This window comes from Durio zibethinus, chromosome 15 (assembly GCF_047325235.1).
Source record: "Durio zibethinus cultivar Kanyao isolate XHJ-2024 chromosome 15, ASM4732523v1, whole genome shotgun sequence".
Taxonomy (NCBI): domain Eukaryota; kingdom Viridiplantae; phylum Streptophyta; class Magnoliopsida; order Malvales; family Malvaceae; genus Durio; species Durio zibethinus.
Genome location: NC_143176.1, coordinates 9,280,537 through 9,303,801, shown reverse-complemented (window position 1 = coordinate 9,303,801; position 23,265 = coordinate 9,280,537). Strand labels below are relative to the sequence as shown.

The 23,265-nt window shown below is 29.8% G+C and overlaps 2 protein-coding genes across 3 annotated transcripts in view; both read left to right on the top strand.

Annotated features, from left to right (window-relative positions):
* Window positions 1–21,030: 21,030 nt before the first annotated feature.
* LOC111301765 (sodium transporter HKT1-like) overlaps window positions 21,031–23,265 on the top strand; it is a 55,965-nt gene continuing 53,730 nt past the window's right edge. For both annotated transcript variants that reach the window (XM_089744575.1, XM_089744574.1), the window contains exon 1: window positions 21,031–22,543. In XM_089744575.1, coding sequence (XP_089600701.1) covers window positions 22,230–22,543 — 314 coding nt within the window. In that variant the 5' untranslated portion in view covers window positions 21,031–22,229. The remainder of the gene's footprint in view (window positions 22,544–23,265) is intronic.
* On the top strand, window positions 21,355–22,127 carry LOC149514657 (cation transporter HKT1;3-like). Its single transcript, XM_089744229.1, has 2 exons — window positions 21,355–21,944; window positions 22,076–22,127. Exons 1-2 carry the CDS (start codon window positions 21,355–21,357, stop codon window positions 22,125–22,127), a joined length of 642 nt encoding a protein of 213 aa, XP_089600355.1.

The following is a 23,265-nucleotide window of genomic DNA, read 5'->3' as shown; positions in this document are numbered from 1 at the left end:
TTTAACAAAACTTTTTAATGTGGTAAAAAAAATGAATAATATAATTAATATCAACAAACATCTATGAATTTTGAATGTACACAATATTATAAAGAAAAGTGCTATATGCAGATGATGATAAATTATGAATTTAAGAATTTGGGTTTCAAATATAAAAGACCACTTGAACTCTCCAACATCTAGGCAGAGTTTGGGTGTGAATTTTTATATTTAAAATCATATCATATTATTTTTATTATTTTGTATTTTTATAATCATAGTTTTAACAAAATAATTTATTTTGAGTTGTCGAAATATATGAAAATTCTTAATGAAAAATTTCGTAAATACCTCAATATCTAAGCGACATTCGAGAACAAATTACTTCAGAAAAGATTTTCATACAAATCCTTAAAAATTTAAAATGAGTTTAGGGTTTTGAGTAAGTTTAAAAATTTATGAATTCTTTCTAAAAATCTCTAATATCTAGATAGACTTTTAAAGCAAGCTCATTTTTATAATTTTTTAAAAAAAATGAATTTTTATACTTCTTCATATTTCATATATATTTTCTTTATTTAAAATCATCATCATTATTATTATTATTACTATTATTATTATTCCTTTTTTTTGTTTTTTTTTCTTTTTTTTTACATGAAACAAGAGTGCAAATAAAATAAATTGCATCCAAAATAATAATAATAATAGTTTATGATATGAAAGATTAAATCACATGAAGTTAACTTAAGCATAAAAATTTAAACATTAAAAAGATTGTAATGCATGAGATTTAAACCTTGATCTAACTTAAATGACATGGAACAAATGTGCATGAAATGAAAGACTAGTATAATATCTATATCTAGCCTATAATCTTTATTAAACTTAAAAGTCAAAAGTAAATGCATGATAGGGCTTTAGGATAAAGTCTTAACCTTTAGGCTTTCTTTTTCATAAATGATCACATGTGAACTTGTAATAAGAATAGACATGAAGTATATAAGAGGTAGAACAAGAAAAAGCTATGGAAGCTTTAAAACTCTCTAGGAGGCTTACGGTGGAGACTTTACAACAATCCTAGCTTGATATTTGGTTAATAGTCACCATGCAAAAAAGATAAGCATGAAAAGGTCCCAACTTTGTTCAATAAACAAGCAACTAGAATACAAATAAAATAGAAATGAAAGCTTTCATTTATTCACGGTGGGACCTTAGTTGCATTGAAGCCATAAGCTTCTATGAATATGAAAGCTAAGACAACATACATGAGATAATAAAACTTAGAACTTCTATGAACCCACCTCAAAATAGTAAACAAGAGAACACATAAGAACCAACAAGCTTTCAACTTTCACACAAACCCTATACCAAAACAAACATGTAGAGGAAATGACCATTTTTATTAATCTCACATAGAAGAACATGAATATCCAAAAGTTTCAAAAAGACTATCTTGCCTCTCGTTTTTCTCAAAAGTTTTCTTTTCTTTTGCTTTTTTCAACCAAGCTTTCCTTTCTTCTTTTGCTTTCTTTTTGTTATCTTAAAAAAATTTTTTTAGTGTTTCCTCTTCAGCTCCTTCCCTAAACTTTTCCTTTGAGAAAAACCTCTAAGAGCCCATTCTCTTTTTTTTTTTTCCTACAATCTTTCTTGATTTTTTTTGTTAGCCTTTCCTCCTCTTCTTTTTTTTCTTTGGCTTTTCCCCATTTTTTTCTTTGGCAACCCTCTTCTCTGCAAAAAAGAAGACCCTTTAAAAAAATCTCTTTTTTTTGGTGAATATAGGCCCTTAGATCAAATATTATCCAAGGGCCAAAGTTTCTTTTTTTCATTTTTCAAGGAGTAATCTTTAGCCATTGGATCAAGATTTAATAAAAGATCTAATGGTCTAAATTATTCACTACAAATGTTGGATTTTTATAGCCTTTAAAACCAAATGAAAAAATCATTTTACTCTTAGTATAAAGTTTTCGATATTTAGATCATTTTCTTAGATATCAATGTTCTATACTCATTTTAAGATTTTAAAGCACAAAAAATTATGAAATATTATAAAATTGAGATCTGAAAAATTTTGTGAAAATCTAAGCTAAAAAAGGTCAAATTATGAAAATACCCTTAAGAGGTGTTTTTCACACCTTATGGGGTACTGCTGTGATTTCAAATGTAATAAAAATTATGAAATATTATAAAATCAAGATTTGAAAAGTTTCATAAAAATTCAAACTTGAGAAGGTCAAATTGTGAAAATAACTCTAAAATGGTATTTTGATAATTTCAAACCTCTCAAGGTACTGTTGTGATTTTAAATGCACCAAAAATCATGAAATATTATGAAATTAAGATTTGAAAAGTTTCATGAAAATTAGAGTTTGGGAAGATTAAATTATGAAAATACTCCTAAAGGGATATTATAGTACTTTTGTAATTCTTTAAGTGCAATAAAAATTTTAGTGCTTTAAAAAATCACAAAATTTAACTTTTGAACCACATTTATTCCAATTAGGTTGTGAATTTTGAGAATTGACTCGAGTTCTATCCATTTTGATCAAGTTTTGTGTAATTTTGACTTTGTTTGACTAATTTTAACTTTATTGATCAAGTTTGACTAGATTTAACCCAAGTTGACTTTGAGTTTTCAAATGAGCTAATTTGTGGGCTTTTTATGGGTTGTAAATGGTCTTCCTAAATGGTTTATGTAATGATCTTATATTAATGGTTCCAGCCCATGTTCGCAAATGAGCCTAGGTCAGCCATATTAAAAGTATTTTGGATAAAATTTAATGTTTACAATTGCCCTTCTTTGTATTTTTTTAAGAACAAAAAATAATGCAAAAACATAGATGACAAATTTGTCCGAATGATGCTTTCGAGTGAGAGAGAACCCTTGTTCCCCTTTTTTCTTTTTTTTTTTTCTATTTTTTTGTTTTGTCGTTGTTGTTATTGTTATTTTTTGTTTTGTTGTTGTTTACTTGTTTTGTTGTTTGTTTTTTTTTTTTTTTGGAATATAAAGAACAAGCAAGACATCACTACAAGTTAGAAAAATAAAGATGACTCGGACAACATCACAAGTGAAAAAAATGAATATGACCGAATCAAAATCTTAAGTCAAAAAATAAAGATGATCGGGTCAACATAGCATGTTGAAAAATAAAGATGATCGAAATAATATAGTAAGTTGAAAAAATAAAGATGATCAGGTCAACATCGTAGGGTGACTGAGATAACATCGCAAGTCAAAAAGTATAAAGATGACTAAGACAACACCAAATAGTTGAAAAAATAAATATGATTGAGATAATACTACAGGTCCAAAAATAAATATGATTGGGATAACACTAAAGGTTAAGAAAATAAATATGACTAGGACAACATCGCAAGTCAAAAAAATAAAGATGATCGAGATAATACTATAGGTCGAAAAAATAAAAATAACCAGGACAACACCATAGGTTGAAAAAACAAGACGATCGAGACAACACCAATGGTCGAAAAAACAAATATGACTAAAAGAACATTACAAGTAAAAAAATAAAGATAATTGGAATAATACCACAAATTGAAAAAGTAAGATTACCAAAACAATGCCAATGATAAAAAAAATAAATATGACTGAGACAATACTCAAGTTAGAAAATAAAGATGATCAAGAAAACACTGTAGGTTAAAAAAAATGACTTGGATAGCACCAACGGTCAAGAAAACAAATATGACCAGGACAACACTATAAGTTAAAAAATAATCGAGATAATACTGCAAGTTAAAAAATAAAAATGATCGAGACAACACCAACGATCGAAAAAATAAATATGATTGGGACAACATCGCAAGTCGAAAAAATAAAGATGACTTGGACAATACAATAGGTTGAAAAAACAAGATGACCGAGACAACACTAATGGTTAGGAAAACAAATATGATTAGGACAACACTACAAGTTGAAAAATAAAGATGACTGAGACAACATTATCGGTTAAAAAAATAAAGATGATTGGGATAATGTTAGTGGTTGGGAAAACAAATATAATCAAGATAATACTATAAGTCAAAAAAATAAATATGATTGGGATAACATCGCAGGTTAAAAAATAAAGATGATCAGGATAACCTACAAGTCGAGGAAATAAAGATGACCAAGACAATATCACAAGTTAAAAAATAAAGATGATTGGAATAATATCGCAAGTTGGAAAAATAAATATGACCGAGACAACATCGTAAGTCAAAAAATAAAGATGACTGAGATAACACTGTAGGTCCAAAAATAAAGATGACCAAGATAAACTGGTCTATAAAATAAAAATAATAAGGACAACACCAATGATCAAGAAAACAAATATGATCGAGATAATCTACAAGTTGATAAAATAAAAATGTCTAGAACAACATCAACAGTAAAAAAAAAAAATACAATTGAGATAACATCGTATGTTAAAAAAATAAATATAATTGGGACAACACTACGGTTAAAAAGATAAAAATGTCTGAAACAATACTTTAGCTAAAAAAAATAAAGATGACTAGGACAACATTACAGGTTGAAAAGTAAAGATGACTAGGATAACACCAATGGTTAGGAAGACAAAGAATAAAATTTCTTCACGATGCAATGGAAACTTGAGGAACAATGCTATAATATTACTTAATATCCTCTTATGAAAACTTATAACATCATTTATCAGAAGAAATGTATGCAATACATGTGATGACTAAAATGAGCTTGAATGGTAAAGATGCAATTTATATTTTATACCATGTGTTTCTTGATCATTTCGATTTTAAGTCCAAGATTAGCTTGGTCCTTTCAAAACCTAAAAGTTGCCTTAATACCTTCCATCTTGTTTCCTTTTCTTCTTTTTGATGAATTAAATTTTACAAATGCTTTTTGTGACCACTATTTATTTTGAAGGTTTTCCCTAAAATATTTCTTTGGCCATCCCTCTTCCAATCAATTAATCTTTAGCCTTTTTGTGTTATTGTCTTACATTCATGTTTTCCTAAGCCACACATCAGTCTACTATGAGCATTATCAATAATTATCCCAACCTTTATTGACAAATGCAATGCTTTCAAAGTTTGAAATGGAATATGTGTTTGAACCAATTATGAGCAATTTATTTCAATTTGGAAAAAGAAAAAGATAAGATTGTTGAGATACATAGAATTAGAAATTTTAAAAAGGTACTTATGGATATCAAATATCATTTCTTTAAATAATGAACATTTGACAAACCAAATTAACTTAGACCAGATCCTTTCTCGAAAATTCATTAGATAAGTGATTTGCTAGACTTAGACTTTATAACTAATCCCTTTCCTTACACTTGTAACCAATGAGAATTTCCTTAAAAATCATCCCCCTTGATTTTGTTGTTGATTCATCCAGTTGTGTGCTATCTTTTCACTTCTTGAAGGGTTTTCTTCTAGCTCTGCTTTCATTTAAGCCATCTTTTTAGGTTTTTGACTTAAATAATCCATATTTTTATTCAGACTACCCTTTATTCAGACTACCCTTTTTGGGTTTTCGATCTGAATCAACCTTCTTTTTTTTTTAGATTGTCTTTTTTGATTTTCAATCGAAATCATTTCTTTTTCTTTTTCTTTTTTATTTTTTTTATTTCTTTTGATTGATTTTTTTATTTTTTATTTTTTTATTTTAATTTGATTTATTTTTTTGTTTTATTGATTTATATATATTTTTAACTAAGGAAAATAGTTTTTTACAACATAAAATTTACTGGAGTCAGTAATTCATCTCCATCCATTTTTGCTAAGATCAAAGCTTCACTCAAAAATGCCTTTTTCACCATATATAGGCCTTCCCAATTAGGTGCCCACTTTACCTTACTATCTTATTGATTTGGTAAGATTTTCTTTAGGACCATTTCTCTTTCATGCAAGCATTAGGGTTGTAACTTTTTGTCATGCACCCGTATCATCCTTTTTTGGTACATCTATTGATGACAGAATGTTAAAAGTCTATTTTCTTCTAAAAGTTCAATTGTTCAAAATGTTTTCGAACCCAGTTTGCTTATCCATCTTTACTTCTATTAGTACTCTTAGAGAAAAGATTTTTACCTTAATCGACAACACCGCCTCCATCTTGTAAACTAATAAAAATGGGATAACTTCGGTTGAAGTTCGGATCGATGTCCTATAAGCGAGTAAGGCAAAGGGTAATTTCTTATGCGAATCTCTATATGTATTACTTATCTTCCTAGTATCTTCTTTATGTTTTTATTTGTAGCCTCTACCGCACCATTTATCCTTGGGTGCTATGACACTGAATGATGATGTTTTATCTTAAATTGCACACATATTTCTTTCATCATTTTACTATTCAAGTTGGTTGGTTGTCAAAAATAATTCTTTTTGGGAGCCCATACTGATATATTATTTTTTTTAAAAAAACTTGTACATCATTGTTCGGGAAACATTAGCATAAAAAGTTACCTCTAACCATTTAGTGAAGTAATCAATGACCATGAAGATAAATCGATGCCCATTTGAAGCTTTTAGAGTTATAAACCTAATCACATTTATTCCCTACATCAAGAATGGCCATGAAAGTGCTAATATGTGTAACAAGACTAAAGAAAAATAATTTTATTTGTATAGATTTGACATTTGTGGCATTTTTTAGCATAATTGATGCAATCATTCTCCAATTTATCCAGTAATATCCTGCCATCGTTATCTGTCTGACCATCATGTATCCATTAGCATGCATCTTACAAATCCCTTCATAGACTTGCTTTAGAATCTTTCTAGCTTTCATAGCATCTATGTATCTTAACAGTATCTAATCTTGACCCTTCTTATACAAGATTTTCCCATCAAGCACAAACTCTACTACTAATCTTTGAATAATCCTTTTATCATTGTTTGAAGCGTGCTAAGGATATCCATATTTGAATAATGAACTGGTGAATCTCGTTTCTATACTAGAATGGGTTGAGTTCTCGTTTTGGCATTTATCTTAAAAATTACAGTTAAAGTAGTCAATGCATCAGCAATTTGATTCTTTTCTTGAGGAATATGTTAAAGTTAAATCTCTTTGAATTATTTAAAGAAATCAGCTGTGTTTTTGGTATAACATAAACTTTGGGTCTTTAGCCTCTCATTCACCTTTTAACTAGTAAATCACCAAGTCTGAGTCCTCATATACCTCTAATACATCAATTTTCTTTTTAACGGCCATCTATAATCCTATGGCACATGTCTCATATTCAGTAACATTGTTTGTACAATTAAAATCCAACTTTGCAATGCTAGGGTAGTAATTCCCATCCAGAGATATTAATGCTACCCGGATGCCATACACCATTATGTTAGATGCCCTGTTAAAAAACATCTTCCATGACTTTTTCACAGGCTCTCATCCTCATCCTATAAGATTTTCATTAGATTTTCATTCGAAAAATCAAGCTTTATGGGCTCATAATTGTCTGTGGCCTTATTAGTAAGAAAATTGGCTATCACACTTCTTTTTACAAATTTTTTAGACACAAACATGATATCATACTCCAATAGCATGACTTGCCATTTAGCTATTCTACTTGACAGGGATGGCTTCTTGAACATGTATTTGAGGGGATCCAATTTTGCTATAAGCGAGGTTGTGTGATAAAGCATATATTGGTTAAGTTTACAAGTAGTCCACACTAATCTACAACACATATTTTCAAATTGAGAATACTTAGTCTCATACTTCATGAACTTTTTGCTCAAGTAGTAATAAGACTGTTCTTTTTTGCCAATATTATCTCTTTGCCCCAGTACACAACCCGTTGAATTCTCTTACACTATTAAATATAAGATTAGTGATTTTTCAACAACAGGTGGCACTAACACTAGTGGATTTGTCAAATACTCCTCAATATTCTTAAAAGTACCTTGACATTATTCATTCCAACTGCTAGGATTATTTTTACGCAATAGCCTAAAGATTGGATCACATATTGAAGTGATTTGGGATATAAAGCGAGAAATATAATTCAATCACTCTAAAAAGATTCTAACTTTTTTTTCCATATGCGGCACTACTAAATTTTGTTAGGGCCTACCTCAATACCCTTTTCACTGACTACAAATCCTAACAAGTTTCCTGATTTAGCTCCTAACATGCATTTGGCTAGATTTATCTTAAGCTAGTACTTTTGTAACTTTCAAAGAACTTCTTAAGGTTAATTACTTGATCTTTTCTTTTCTAAGACTTTGTTATCATATCAACCACATATACCTCTATCTTCTTATACATTATATCATGGAAAAGAGTAACCATTGTTCTTTGATATATGGCACTAGCATTTTTAAGTCCAAATAGCATAACTTTGTAACAAAATGTACCACATCGTTACGAATGTAGTTTTCTTCATATCCTCTAGAACTATCTTGATTTGATTATATCCAGAGAACCTATCCATGAATGAAAAAGTGGAATGCTTGGTAGTATTATCTACCAAAGTGTCAATATGTGTAGTGAAAAATTGTCCTTTAGGCTAGCTTTATTTAAATCCTAATATTCCACACATTCTCACATTTTCATCTTTTTTAAGAATCAAGACTATATGAGCTACCTATCTGGGTATTTAGCCACTTATAGAAAACCTTTATCGAATTGTTTATTTACTACTTTTTTTTACTTTCAACATCTCTGACTTCATGCACCTCAGCTTTTGTTACACAAGTCGATACCCTGGTTTTAGAAACAATTTATGCTCAACAATATCTATACTAAGACTAGGTATGTCTTGATAAGACCACACGAATATGTCTACATATTTCTTCAACAAATCCACTAACTTTACTTTTACATTGTTGGCAATAAAGAACCAATCTTGATTTCCTTCTTATTTTTTTCATCTCTTAAATTCAATAGATCTATAATCTCCTAATGAGGCTCTATAGGTTTTTTGTCTTATTCCACCCATTTTAGCAACTCATGAGGCAACTCATAAACTTCAAAGTCAACATCATCATCAAGCTCACTAATGTTAATTGAATTTTTGAAATCAAATTTAGTATCATTATTTTGCTTATCCATAATATTCATTATTTGAAGACCTAAAAATAGGTACACTCACAAAGAGATATAGGGTAATTGGGCAAAACAAAAGAGATATAAGCAACAAAGAAAGGAAAAAATGGGAAGATAATGTATGAGAAATGCATTGCATTCATTACTTAAGTTAGGGTAATTAAAAACAAAGCCCATATATTTACTTTTCGTAGGCTTTTGGGCCTAAATAATTAGAACTTAAAATTTCAAATGTTCAGAAGATAACAGTAACCAAAACACCATTTTCAAAGTCCTAACTTTAGAAAAGAAAAAAAGAATGTTTTTTCTTCTTGCATCTCTTTTATATCTTCTATAATATAAACTTGAGAGAAAACTTATTCTATTTCAACAATTGATTTATCTTTTTCTACTTTTATTGATCTAGGATAAACATATCCATCAAAATGAAATGTCTCATACAAGTATGGGAATACCATCCCCTTACTGTTTGAACCATGGCCTTTAAACCATGCCATTCTTTTTCTCTCTTTTCCAACATTAATTTTTTCTTATCTGTAGTAGTAAGCTTGAAACCTAAGCCTCTTCCTTCCTTGTTCTCAATTGTAATTAGAACTTTCTTGATTTCTTATAGAGATACTCCCAAACCTTGACTAGCTCGCTAGTCTTTGTGAATAGTTTGGTTAACTACCATGCTTGTAGTTTTTGACAATCGAGGCACATGTATTTTTAAACCTTCTCTAACATACATAGCATTTACGATCTTAAAGGCTCTAAACGAGCACTTTAGTGCTTTTTTAGTAGCTTCAACATACGGAGTGGTCAAAGTTTTGGTTACCAGTAGGTCTTTTTTACCATCTAAGCATACCTATTTTCTTTTGATAATGAACTTCACCTTCTAATGTAAAGATGAAAGTATGACTCTCGCTGCATGAATCCAGGGTCTTTCAAGCAAACAACTATATGAAGGTGTAATGTCTATAACCTTAAAATTAAATGTTAAAGGTATACAGACTGATTTGTAATGTAATCTCAATATTTTTAGTCACTTCCCTCTATGCCCCATCAAAAGCCCTATCATATGGCTATTCCTCATATGTGACTAATCTACTGGCAGCCTTGAAAGCATGGTCATAGATATTACATTAATAAATGACTCGTTATTAATAAGCACTTTAGCCATTGAATGTCTCTTATATTTGATAGTAACATGTAAAACCTTGACACTTTCATGCTCTTTAGGAGATATTTCATCATCATTAAGAAAATAAAATTTGGGGCCATTATACTCCTGACCATATAATCCATACTTTTCACAAAAATAATATGCTCAACATAAGCTTGATTCTAAATTCAATAAGATGATAACAAAGAGATACATGCTGGCAACTTATTCAATTGGTCCACTACACTATATTCACTATCTTTGATGATTTTGAAAAACTCGTAAGCTTTTTGTTTTGATACAGGCTTTTATACTAGACCTCTAGGTTCGTTTCAATAGGATTAAGACCTTTTTTATTATGAATTCCTCTCTTTCTTTTGCCTTTCCTTTCTTAGCCTTTCAAGCATTTCTAGAGTATAACTACGACTATTTCTAGTCATTCATCCTACTCCTGTTATATTCATAGTAAGTTTGCCTTCCTTGTTTTCTAAAGCTAATCCATCGTAGACCCTTGAATTTTCACTTCGCAATTATAGTTTCATGGAATCGACTGATCACTCTTATAGGGAAAAGGACTAGGGATATAAATCATTAGCAGAGCCCTAGAGAAATGCACTGACTCATCTATAATCGATTATGTTTCATCATTATAAAAGATGGTAAGGGTTTAGAATGAAGGGTGCTTCCAATTTGTCACTTTCATGTTCACACTATCAACATTTTTTTCAACATAAAACTCAATGACCCCTTCATTTATTAACTGTTGCAATACCACCCTAAACGTTGAACAATCCTGGATCACATGCCCAACATTTTTCCCATGGTAACAATAATCATGGTCATCATCGAAATTGCTTTTATCATCCACTATTGGAATAACCGTGTTTGTCTTAACCAAATAATCAAATATTTTCTTCATAAAGGTTTCCACTTCATCATCCCATCTTTTCATTCTTATCATTTGTCTATTTAACACAACACTAGTATTGCTATTGGAATGGTTGGGAAAAAGGTTTTTAATGATACTAGGCTTTGCTTTAGAATTAAAATTCAACAAGCCTTCATTTATTAACTCTTGCACCTTATACTTTAAAACTATGAAATTTTAATATAATGGTCGGCCACACCATAAAGATAATCACATTTAGCATTAGGGTCATACCATTTTGGGTATGGTGGCTTTAATGGTGTTATATGCTTTGAAGTACTAAGATGACCCCTCATTAGTTATGGATACAAATTGGTATATGACATAAGAATAGGGTTAAATTAAAGCTTTTCCCTATTACCGCTACTTTGCAAATTCTTTTTACTTGGATTGGCTATTTGGGTTGCCATTATGAAAGTAAAATTAGGTGTCTGTGGATTGACCTTCAGTCTATATGGCAACTGTTAAGAGGGTTGAGAATAGTATGATAGTTGGGCAGCTTGGTTAGTATTTGGATAGTAAATGAGAATAGGGGTCTTGAATTATATGGGATAAAAGGTTGGAATGAGGGATTCCTTATAGACATAGCATTTGTCTTTTGCTCTTTCTTCCTTAGATTAGCTGACTTTTTGGCATCGAAAGCTTCAGGCCCTCAAATTTTGCTAGTTTTAATGGCATTCTCAATCATTTCTCATGAAATCACTATATCAAAAAAATTCTTAGTAGCATTTCCTATCAGTTTATGATAGTATAGGGTCATTAATGTCTAATTAACAATACTGTAACTTCCTTTTTGATTAATAATGATTGAACTTGAGTCGTTGTATCTCTCTAATGATGCGCATATTCTCAAAAAGTCTCATTTGACTTTTTTTTCATATTTTACAGAAATAGCCTATTTGGGGCAATGTCTATGATATGTTTATACTAAGATAAATAAGATTTGGCTAGGTTCTTCCACGTATGAATCTAGCTCCGATCTAATTAAACATGCCATCTTGTCATGGATCCAGTTAAATTGTCTTGAAAATAATTTATTAAAAGCTTGTCATTATAAGCATGGCCCACTATCTTATGACAAAATATTGTAATGTGAGTAGATGAACACTTGGTTCCATTAAATTTTTTAAAGTTAGAAACATTGAATTTTGCTAGTATATTCACATCAAGTACCAAATGAAGCTCATTTGCATCCATATTCCTAAAAACATCATTCCCTTTAATGGCTTTCAATCTTTCTTCCATCAAATCATACTTGTTCTTCATCTCACTACTCATTATTAGCGTAGAGATGCCACATAGCTTTTCTTATTCAGCAGGCTATCCAAATTTGGTATAGTGAGAAGATCGATATTCACATACATCTGAGATGGTTTAGCAAAAGTGAAAAGCCAAGATTGATTAACAGAAAGTATAGTGAAAGGTTGGTGGTTGGTGACTGTAAATAGATTCCTTGAGAGGTATGAAGTCATGGTGAGGCAAATTACAGAGGATATGTTGATTCTGCCACATTAACCCTATTTTCTAACCCCTTATGTACTAGTAACTTTCTTGCCTTTTAGAGAACTAGTTAACAACTACCTTAACTCGGACATTTGTACCTTGATATAAAGTTGAATTTCTATCACCCTCTCCCTTATCTCTTTTTGTGCCTTCTCTATCTCTCAAACCTAGTTATATTTTCTTTTTTCATAGCTCAAAAATTAAAGTGGGTATTATAACTATGTGAAATTGGTTTACCAAACTTTGGCTTTGCTATCTTTAAACCTCTAATTATTAATCATAAATTAGAACACATGGTATAATTATTATTGTCATTGCTACTATTAATATTGTTATTAATTATTAATGTAACGAATGTAATGCAATGTAAGAGAAACATTGCTTTGGATCAATCTAAGCAAATAAAGCATTTATTAACCATAGAAATCCTTATATATCATCCAATCATTCTTGCATTAAAATAAAAAAAACACCTAATTTGAGTATATTGCTCCCTAGCTCACATAAGAAACTCAAAAAGCATTGATTGCCATACTGAGTTGATAGACCTTTCTTTACCATTTCATTGGCTTTTTGCATCGCCTTGTAAATTTATGAAGTCAAATGCTCTATGTACTATTGCTACCTTTCTAAACTCTTTGCTTTCTATATTTTCTGAGCATCCACTTCCATGTTACAAGTAAGGCTCAATAATCTTCCCTATCTTACCATTTAGTCAAAATCTTATCTATGTGATTCTGATTGTTGTCCAATTAAAGTTTCAAGCTTATTAATTCCTATTCCAAAGCTTTTTTTCTCATTTTGCAAATCAGAGTTCCTATTTTGTTCCTTCTTTAATTCGACCTTTAGCCTTTCGTTTTCTTTTTGGCACTTGGATACTTTTGCAGAGACTCTCGAAAACTTTTTTTTCCATATGTGCCATTCTTTGGTGAGTGCAGAGATCACTTGTTTTCTTGAGCTCTATTCTTCTAATACTCCACCATTTCTCTTAATTCTTTTATATCCTTCTTAGATCCTTTTAAAGGTCTAATGTCTAACCTCAATCTCTTATTTTCTTGATGAAGATCTTGTAAATCTTTTTTCAATATCTTTCACTCCTTGGTCAACTTTTGTACTGCATTATTTTTTATTATTAAATCATACATCAATTGGTTAACTTAATCTATTATTATCATCTTCTCTTTCTCTGACTTTTTCTTTCAATCTTGAACTCTCGTTGGACAATCTCAAGAGTTGACAATTTTGGCCTTGAAATAGGAATGGGTAACTTATTTAAAACATTGGCTAGTAAAGGCCTAACTTCATTAACCTTTTTCATTCTTTGTGCAAGGTACCCTTCCATTATATTAGCTATAAATCTAGCCACGCTTATTCGGTTAACATGCTTCGATACCTTGATGACTTCATGAACTTTTTTCATATAACCAAGTGCCCCATAATCAAATTCAAAAGAATTGAGTCCATGAATCATAAGAATGAACTAACATGAGTCATATTGTCTTTGAACCATAAGAGGTGCATAGCTCATTATCCCCTATATCCTTAATAAGGGTACCCATGACTTGTCCCCTCAAGTATACAAAATGGTCATAAGAAGCATTCACGATGCATTTCATGTTACATCCTCACTAGTAAGCTTTAGAAAGAAATATATCTATTGACCTTTTGTCCAATCCGTATATCATTCCTTAGTGATGAACTCCTTGATGGGAACAAAATGAATGGAGAATGGCTAAAATGATATCTTCTATTTTTTTTAAAAGTGACTTCTAAGCCAAATAAAAAGCAAGTAAGCACATCTCATGAATTGCCCCTCACCTTTTCTTCGATAGAAATTAAGCAATCTAATGGTTTCTGCTAAAATAGTTGGTGAAAGATTTATACTTTTATTCAATTGCTTAAAAAAGTCTACCACCAATACTTTTACAAGTCTTAATACCTTGGGGAATTTAATCAACCCATGCGCGGCCAAAGTAAACACATCCAACCCTAGATTAGTATCAATATGCTTTTTTATATACTCAAATAAAAAGGTTGATGGAATAGTCTTAACCCCATTCTTTTTTTTTTATGCTTGCCTATCTTTTTTATTTCGATTTGCATAATCTTGGCTAACTTTTTTCTATATCTAGTGGTTTTTACTTCTCCCAATAGGTCCTGTCTTGATTAACAAACTTTATCTAGAGGAAAGATGAATATTTTTCAATTATAGGGCCAATTCTTGTTGGTTAAACATGAAACACTGATAAGATGGATCTTAAAATTGTATTGTAGCCCTAACTATTGCCTTATCAATCTTCACTAATATGAGCAGTGCCACATCCCTATATTTCTTTGAAAAAGACTCCTTTTTTACTCCCTATTGTTGCCATATATTCTAACTTGGCTACATCATTATGTGTACCAACTGTGGAAATGTAGACACATAACTAACCCCTAAGCAATCTCATTTTTTTCTTAGGTGCTCTTTGATTAGCTTTTGATTTTTATGTAATTCTTGTTGAAGGTTAATGCTACTAATGGCTTTATGAGTGTTTTTTTTACTATTGATTGATCTAAAACAAATACCCCTTTTAAGGAATATGATTACTATATGATGCATGTAGCAAGATTAAGGGCAATAAAAGAATTAAATAAGTTAGTAATGGTAATATATAAATAAATAGATAAATATATAATCAAGCATAGCATATTACATAGTAGGATATACATAATGTCCTAGCTTTAGGTAATTTTTTCGTGAAGGTTGACATGGCTCTATCCTAGGCTAGATCCTTAGGGCTCACAATATGCTAGGTTAGGATTTATACATCTAAAGGTTCCTAGATTATTCTTTACATCATCATCCATCATAGATTACTAACGCTCCCCAATCTTCACCCATTATAGCCTACCAACAGAAAAGGTTTAATCTGAGTGAAAGTGTTTTGTTAGCAAATACGGAGATTATTATCTCACCAGAGTGTAGCTACTTTCCTTCCTTTTAATAAGGATGAGCTTGGGTCTAAAGCTCATGCATGTAAGTGAATATGCAAAGATGTGCAAAGTGATGTATTAATCAAAATAACATAAATAAATCATAAACACCAAATCAAAACAAAGTAATAACTTACATACAATTTATTTTATTTATTAACTTATATGTATATATATCATTTTTTTAGAACTTAAAATAAAGGGAACTAAATTAAATATCAATTAAAACCAATTGAATCCAAAATTTTTAATAGTGCATAATTAAAATTTTTGGCTTGACTTTTAAAATATCCCTAGTGGAGTCTCTAAGTTGTCAAAACGTATCAATATGGAGACTTGATCGCTAGACTTAAAAATTTAAAATTGTGAAAAATATGGGAAGTTGCTACCAATATTTTTTTACGGTGTGATTGATCATCCAAAAATTTTATCTTTCTAATAAAAACAATGAGATTATTAAAAAGACAATCTTAGTCTACAAAAGCAGAATCAGGTTCGGGAGTTAATAATACCTGAAAAAAGATTAGCCCTTCCATGCCGCCTATAGAATTGGTACCAGATAATCATGTGATGTTTGTAATTTTGGAAAAAAATATTTTTTATATGAAATTTAATTATAATTCCCTTTGATTGTAATGAATAAAATCAGTTCTAAAAAAATCTTTATCTAGGAATATTATGAAAATCTTCAAATTAAAGAAATACTTTCAAAGTCTTTAACATAAAGACAGAATTCAAATATAGTCTTTCCATTTAAGATTTATCATAACATTCCTTCTAAAATAATAAAATAACATTATTTATAAATGATAATCATTGATGACTCTCAAATATATAGGTAGAGTACCAATAATTATATTTTATAGAATACTATTTTAATTTTATTTGTTCAAAACTAAAAATTAAAAAAAAAACATTTTCATGTAGTAAAAAAATGAATAATATAATTAATATTAACAAACATATATGCACACACATTATTCTAAAAAAAATTTTTATATAGATGATGATAACTTACGAATTTAAGAATCGGGCTATCATATATAAAGAAATGACCTAAACTTCCAACATCTAGGTAGAGTTTGGTGTAAATTTTTATATTTAAAATCTCTTCCTATTATTTTTATTATTTTGTATTTTTATAATTGTGGTTTTAATAAAACAATTTTATTTTGAGTTGTGAAAATGTATAAAAATTCTTAATAAAATAAAATTTCCTAAATACTCTAACATTTAGGTGGCATTAGAGAACAGATTACTTCATAAAAGGTTTTCATGCAAATTCTTAAAAATTTAAAATGAGTTTAGGGTTTTGGGTAAGTTTAAAAATTTATGAACTTTTTTAAAAATACTACTAGTACTACTACTACTACTATGTATCTTTTTTTTTCTTTTTTTTTTATTATTTTTACATGAAACAAGAGTGAAAATAAACTAAATTGCATCTAAAATAATAATAATAATAATAGTTTATGACATGAAAGATTAAATTTCAAGAAGTTAACTTAAGCATAAAATTTTAAACATTAAAAAAATTGTAATGCATGAGACTTAAACCTTGATCTAACTTAAATAACATGGAACAAATGTGCAAGAAATGAAATACTAGTATAATATCTATATCAAGCCTATAATCTTTATCACATGGGAACTTGTAATAAGAAGAGACTCGAATTATATAGGATGTAAGACAAGAAAAAGCTATGGAAGCTTTAAAACTCTCCAAGGGGCTCACGATGGATACTTTACAACAATAGTAATCCTAGCTTGATATTTGGTTAATAATCACCATGCAAAAGAGATAAGCATGAAAAAGTCCCAACTTTGTCTAATAAACAAGCAACTAGATTACAAATAAAATAGACATGAAAGTTTTCATTTATTCACAATGGAACCTTAGTTGGATTGAAGCCATAAGCTTCTGTGAATATGAAAGATAAGACAACCCACATGAGATGATAAACTTGGAACTTCTATGGACCTACCCCAAAACAGTAAACAAAAGAACACATAAAAACCAACAAGCTTTCAATTTTCATACAAACCCTATACTGAAACAAACATACGAAGAAAATGACCATTTTGCTTAATCTCACATGGAAGAACATGAATATCCAAAAAGGTTCAAGAAGTCTACCTTCCCTCTTGCTTTCTTTAAGAGTTTTCTTTTCTTTTGCCTTTTTCAACCAAGCTTTCCTTTCTTCCTTTACTTTCTTTTTGTTATCCTGAAAACTTTTTTTTTGTCTTTCTTTGTCAGCTCCTCCCCTAAACTTTTCATTTGAAAAAACTTCTAAAAGCCCCTTCTCTTTCTTTTTTTTTTTATTTTCTTTTTTCTCTTTTTTTTACAAGCTTTCTCTATTTTTTTGGCCCTTTCTTTTCTTTTTTTTTTTTTTACTTCGACCCTTCCCCCTTTAAGCTATTTCTCTAATTTTAACTTTGGGTTTTCAAATGGACTAATTTGTGAGCTCATTATGGGTTGTAAATGGTCCTTCCAAATGATTTACATAATGGTTTTATATTAATGGTTCTAGTCTATGTTCACAAATGAGCTCAAATCAGTCATGTTAAAAATATTTTAGACAAAATTTAGTATCCACTTACCCAAGCAAAAGCTTAAATGATTAACCTAGAGCATTGGAGAGATAAAATTGAGGGGTAATGAAGGTTTTAGGACCATCGCAATATTGAAAATGAGTGAATAGGTTGGTAGAACCATGGTGTTCATGAAATAAATTTTTTGACAAATAATTTTTAATAATATTTTATTATTGAGCTAATGCTTTTGATTATTAAATAATAAATTTATTAAAATAATACATGTAAATAAAAGAAAGTAAAAAATCAACAACTTATAAAAAATAAAAAATATTGATTACCAAAAAATTTTTTTTTTCTTTAGTTTTGTAAATATAATTTGTAATAGAGAATTATATTTTTTGTAACTAAAAGCGTGCTTTTTAAAGAAAACTTTATCTTTTATCTAAAATATTTGACATTTTTTTACCATGTAATATGAAGTTTTCAAATTTTAATAAATATTTTTGTACATGTATGATTATTATAAATAAATAATACATACCATTAACTTTAATTATTATTTTAAATTAATTTTATATCGTGATGTTTGAATACATTATTTATTCAAATAAATAGGATTCCAATGGTTCGTGAAAAAAAAAAAGAAATTGTAATTATAATTGTATAAAAGTATTTAACAAGAATTCATTAAACAATGTGTTCTCGAAAAATTTTAATACAATAATAAATATTGTTGATATTTCATTTTGTCTGAAAATTTTTTTAACATTTGATGGGTTTCAAATTTTATTTCAATAATGGGTTGTAAAATTATATAGTTGAGCTTTAATTATGAAATTGGACTTCAAGCCCAAAACTGAAGGTCCAAAAATAATTTTATTTATTTTTTTAATTTTAATTTATTTATTTATGTTCTCCATTTTTGCTATTTGGTTAAAAAAATTGAAATTGAAAATTTGATTTTGAAAATCATAGTTAATCGATGAAGGTAAAAGATAATTCAACACCAGTTTTAATTTTGGAAAATCTTGAAGAACAAGAAAACAAGAAAAAGAAAATAAATTAAAACCCCAAATCAAAATTGAATCTGTCAAGATTTGATTCAATTAAAGTTCTCCCACTAAATTTAGGATTTTAAATCCTATATAAAGACCATATACACAAACAAGAGATTCATTAGCAACCAAGCAATGAAACAAAGGGCATAGAGCAAACAGAACTAAAATAATTTATTTCTAAGTTTTTTTTCTGATTTTTAAATATTGGTTGGAAAATTTTTTATTTATTTTTGGCACGTTTGAAAATTGTTTTAATTTGAAAATTTTTGAGTTTTGGAGTTGGTTTTGAATTTTTTATAAATTTGTTTGGAAATTCTAGGGTTTTGGATTGGATTTCTAGGTTTTTTGATTAAATTTTTATGTTTTGGTTGAATTTTTTGGTGTGATTTTAAATCTTTTGCAAGATCGACTATAGTTGGAGGAAATTTCGATGGTTGGTTTCCTAGTTTTAAAACATTTTTATGTTTGATTTGAATTTCCTAACGAAATTGACGTTTTTGGCGGTTGGATTGTGATGATTTATTGAATTTCTCAATTGATTTCTAGGAAGAAGGCAAAGAATTTTGAAGCTAGAGAGAGAAGGTAAAAGGGAAAAGTGAAGAAAAAGTTGATTTTGGGATTTAAAAATTCAAATATGTCTTTTTGGATTAAAATTAAAAGAAGTCTTACTCGTATATGACCCGACACGACCTGTGTGATGATTTTGTGCTTGATTTGACTCAATTGCAAGGTTTTTTTTTTAATTTTAATTTTTGATTTATTTTTTTATAATTTTTTTATATTTTGGTATATATTTATTTATTTATTATTCTATTTTAATTTTGAATTAATTAAAAATAATTAATATGAAAAAAAAGTTTTTATTGAATTGTTATATTTTTGTACGATATTTATTATGATATTTTTTTTGCATAATTTTTTTATTATTGCATGATATTTTTTGCATGAATTTTTTTATTTGCATAATATTTTTGAATAAATTTTATGATATATTTATGATGTTTTTATGATATTTTTGTATGATATTTTTATGATAATTTGTATATTATTTTTAAGATAATTTTATTTTTTATAATATTTTTATTATATTTTGTATGAAATTATTTTGTAAATAAATAAAAAAGATAAATTGGTTTCTTTGTAATAAGATATTTAATAAATTCGAAATCTTTTGAGGTAAATAATGAGTTTATTTTAAATCCCCTTGAGAGTATTATGTTTTTTTTGGTAAAAACTTAAAAAAAAAATTTAATATCTAAATATTTAAAGTAATAAAAACTAATTTTGATTAGAGCTTAGATAAGATAACGTGTTATTAATTTGGTAAAACCCTTATTCCCTTATTAGTTTGTCCCTTTCATTTGTCCTCGATGAGACTCCCGTAATTTTTGCTTCCTAGTCCACTAATTGTTGCTCCTAGGGACGGCAATCAACCCCATCCCTGACGGGTTCGGCTCGACCCGACCCCATAGGGTCGGGTTTTTTTAATTTCAGTTTTCGGGTAGGGTTCGGGTATGCCTAAAACCCGACCCGACCTACCCGATATTATATAAAAAATTATTTTTAAATTAATTAATTATATATATAATAATATTTTTAAATATTTATATTAGAAAATAATATTTTATATTTAAAAAATAATATTTTATTAATTCGGGTCGGGTCGGGTACGGTTTATATAGTATTGGGTCGGGTATAAAAAAAAATCGAGTAAGATCGGGATTCGGGTATGCTAAAACATAAAGTCGGGTCGAGTTCAGGGGCGAGCAAAACCCGCCCCGAACCCGACCCGATGCCATCCCTAATTGCTCCCCACAGGTTTGCGTCAATTCTGCTTCCCATATTTAGAATATTACATACACCAGAAACCAAAACATCTATCATATAGCACTGCTCGCCCCAAAAATTGGTTAGTGGCAAGACTCTCAACAACTCTACGGACATTACCACGAAATACACCCGAACAAATAGAAAGCAGTTACCTTAAATAATCTCTTTTAAGACCGGAGCGTACATATCAGACTCTATCAATTGCAATCGTTTAATCACTTCTTCCTCGTCACCTGTTGAAGTGATCCTATCATGCTTCATCAATTATTTTTCACATATTTTGAAAATATTCCAACAAGAGCTCCTATATATACCCCCACCCAACCTCCAATATGTAATCATAGCAACTTTCTTCATAGTAAAGATGAGGAGACTTATCTATTTTGGTAGGAAATTGGAGCGTTTGTGCTGCCATTCACGCACCAAAGCAGCATGCTTCAACCAATCCTATTATGGTTTGATTTCCTCCTGTTTTCGTTTCTTGGTTTTCAAAGTGAATCCCTTCTGGGTTCAGATTGCTTATTTCCTAGTCCTGTGTTTTGTTGGCTACTGGGCTCTGAACATGTCAAAGCCGAAAATCGACTCATTTAGACCTAAGAAAATTGACGTGTTCTTCACTTCTGTTTCTGCAGCAACGGTTTCGAGCATGTCGACTGTAGAAATGGAGGTTTTTTCCAATACCCAATTTATCGTTATAACTGTTTTGATGCTGGTAGGTGGGGAGCTCTTTGTTTCCATGCTTGAACTTCTGTGGGCAAAGTCTAGGTTCTGGAAACAGCAAAGTCCTAAGGACAGAATAAATTCTGTTCCAAAAAGGATTACCCTTCAAATAGAATTGCGCTCAGTTAATTGTTTGACCTTAGAGAATGAGAAACCTGACACTGACTTAGAAGGCAACACTAAATTGTCCTCCCATACCGAGAGTCTGAACTATAAAGCTACTAGGTATTTGGGGTATGTCGGATTAGGGTATCTCTTAGTAGTCCATATAGGTGGTTCTATTTTAGTTTCCATGTACTTTAGCCTAGTTCCAAGCGCAAGAAATATACTCAAAACCAAAGGCATTGAGATACACATATTTTCAGTCTTCACCGTTGTTTCTACGTTTGCAAACTGTGGGTTTGTGCCCACAAATGAGAACATGATAGTTTTCAAGAAGAATTCCGGTCTTTTACTGCTACTAATCCCTCAAATTCTTGCCGGCAACACACTGTATCCTGCTTGCCTACGTGTCTTGATATGGGTTTTGGAAAAGATTACAAAGCGGGTGGAGTTCAGTTACATCCTGGAGAATATAAGGAGATTGGGTATAGCCATTTGCTGTCAGGAATTCATTGTTCTTTTCTTGCTGCCACTGTTTTTGGGTTTATATTAGTTCAGCTTATTCTATTCTGCTCAATGGAATGGAATTCAGAGGCCATGGATGGTCTTACTTCATATCAGAAATTCGTGGGCTCGTTGTTTGAAGTGGTAAATTCAAGGCATGCTGGTGAATCCATAGTTGATCTTTCCACCATCTCCTCAGCGATCTTGGTGCTCTTCGTTGTTATGATGTGAGTCTCTTCTCGCTCTGTCTATTTTCGTTTCTTATTTAGCCAAACTCAAAATTTTGGTTAATTTTTGGATTAAAAATTGAATTAGAATATTTTGTTTCAACAATTCAGTTACTTTTGTTTTCAAAAAATCATCAAAATTGAAAATATATGATAATAAATTTTAATAAAATTAAAATTCACAAATAAAATTCAACATTAATTCATATATAGTACAGAGACAAAGTCAACCTTAGTACATAAATTAGGCTCTAAAGAAAGATGGCTGATTCATAGTTCATCCCCATACGTAGTTGCTTTTGTCAATTTCTTTATCCATAAAACACAATTCCTTTTCGACTGTACGACTAGCAATATTTGATGCTCCTATAATCTAGAAAAAGCAACTCGACTAGTCATTGCACTACTGAAGTGGGTTTTGAATCTATTCTTTTTGAACACTATAAATCGTGTTTCTATTTCTTATTCGATATTCAGCCACACGAGGCACATTTCTAGGATATACACAGTTCTTTTTGGACCCTAGATAGCGTGTTTCTACCACTTATTCTATCTTCAGCCTCACGAGGCACATTTCCAGAATATACCATTCGCCATTTGATTGTTATATGGTTAGCTACATTTGCCTGAGATCCGATCATAAACTTTTTTTAATTCCTTTTCATCTAAAATAAGATTCCTTATAGCTTGGCAATGTGCGATTTGGAGCTAGGAGAGATGCT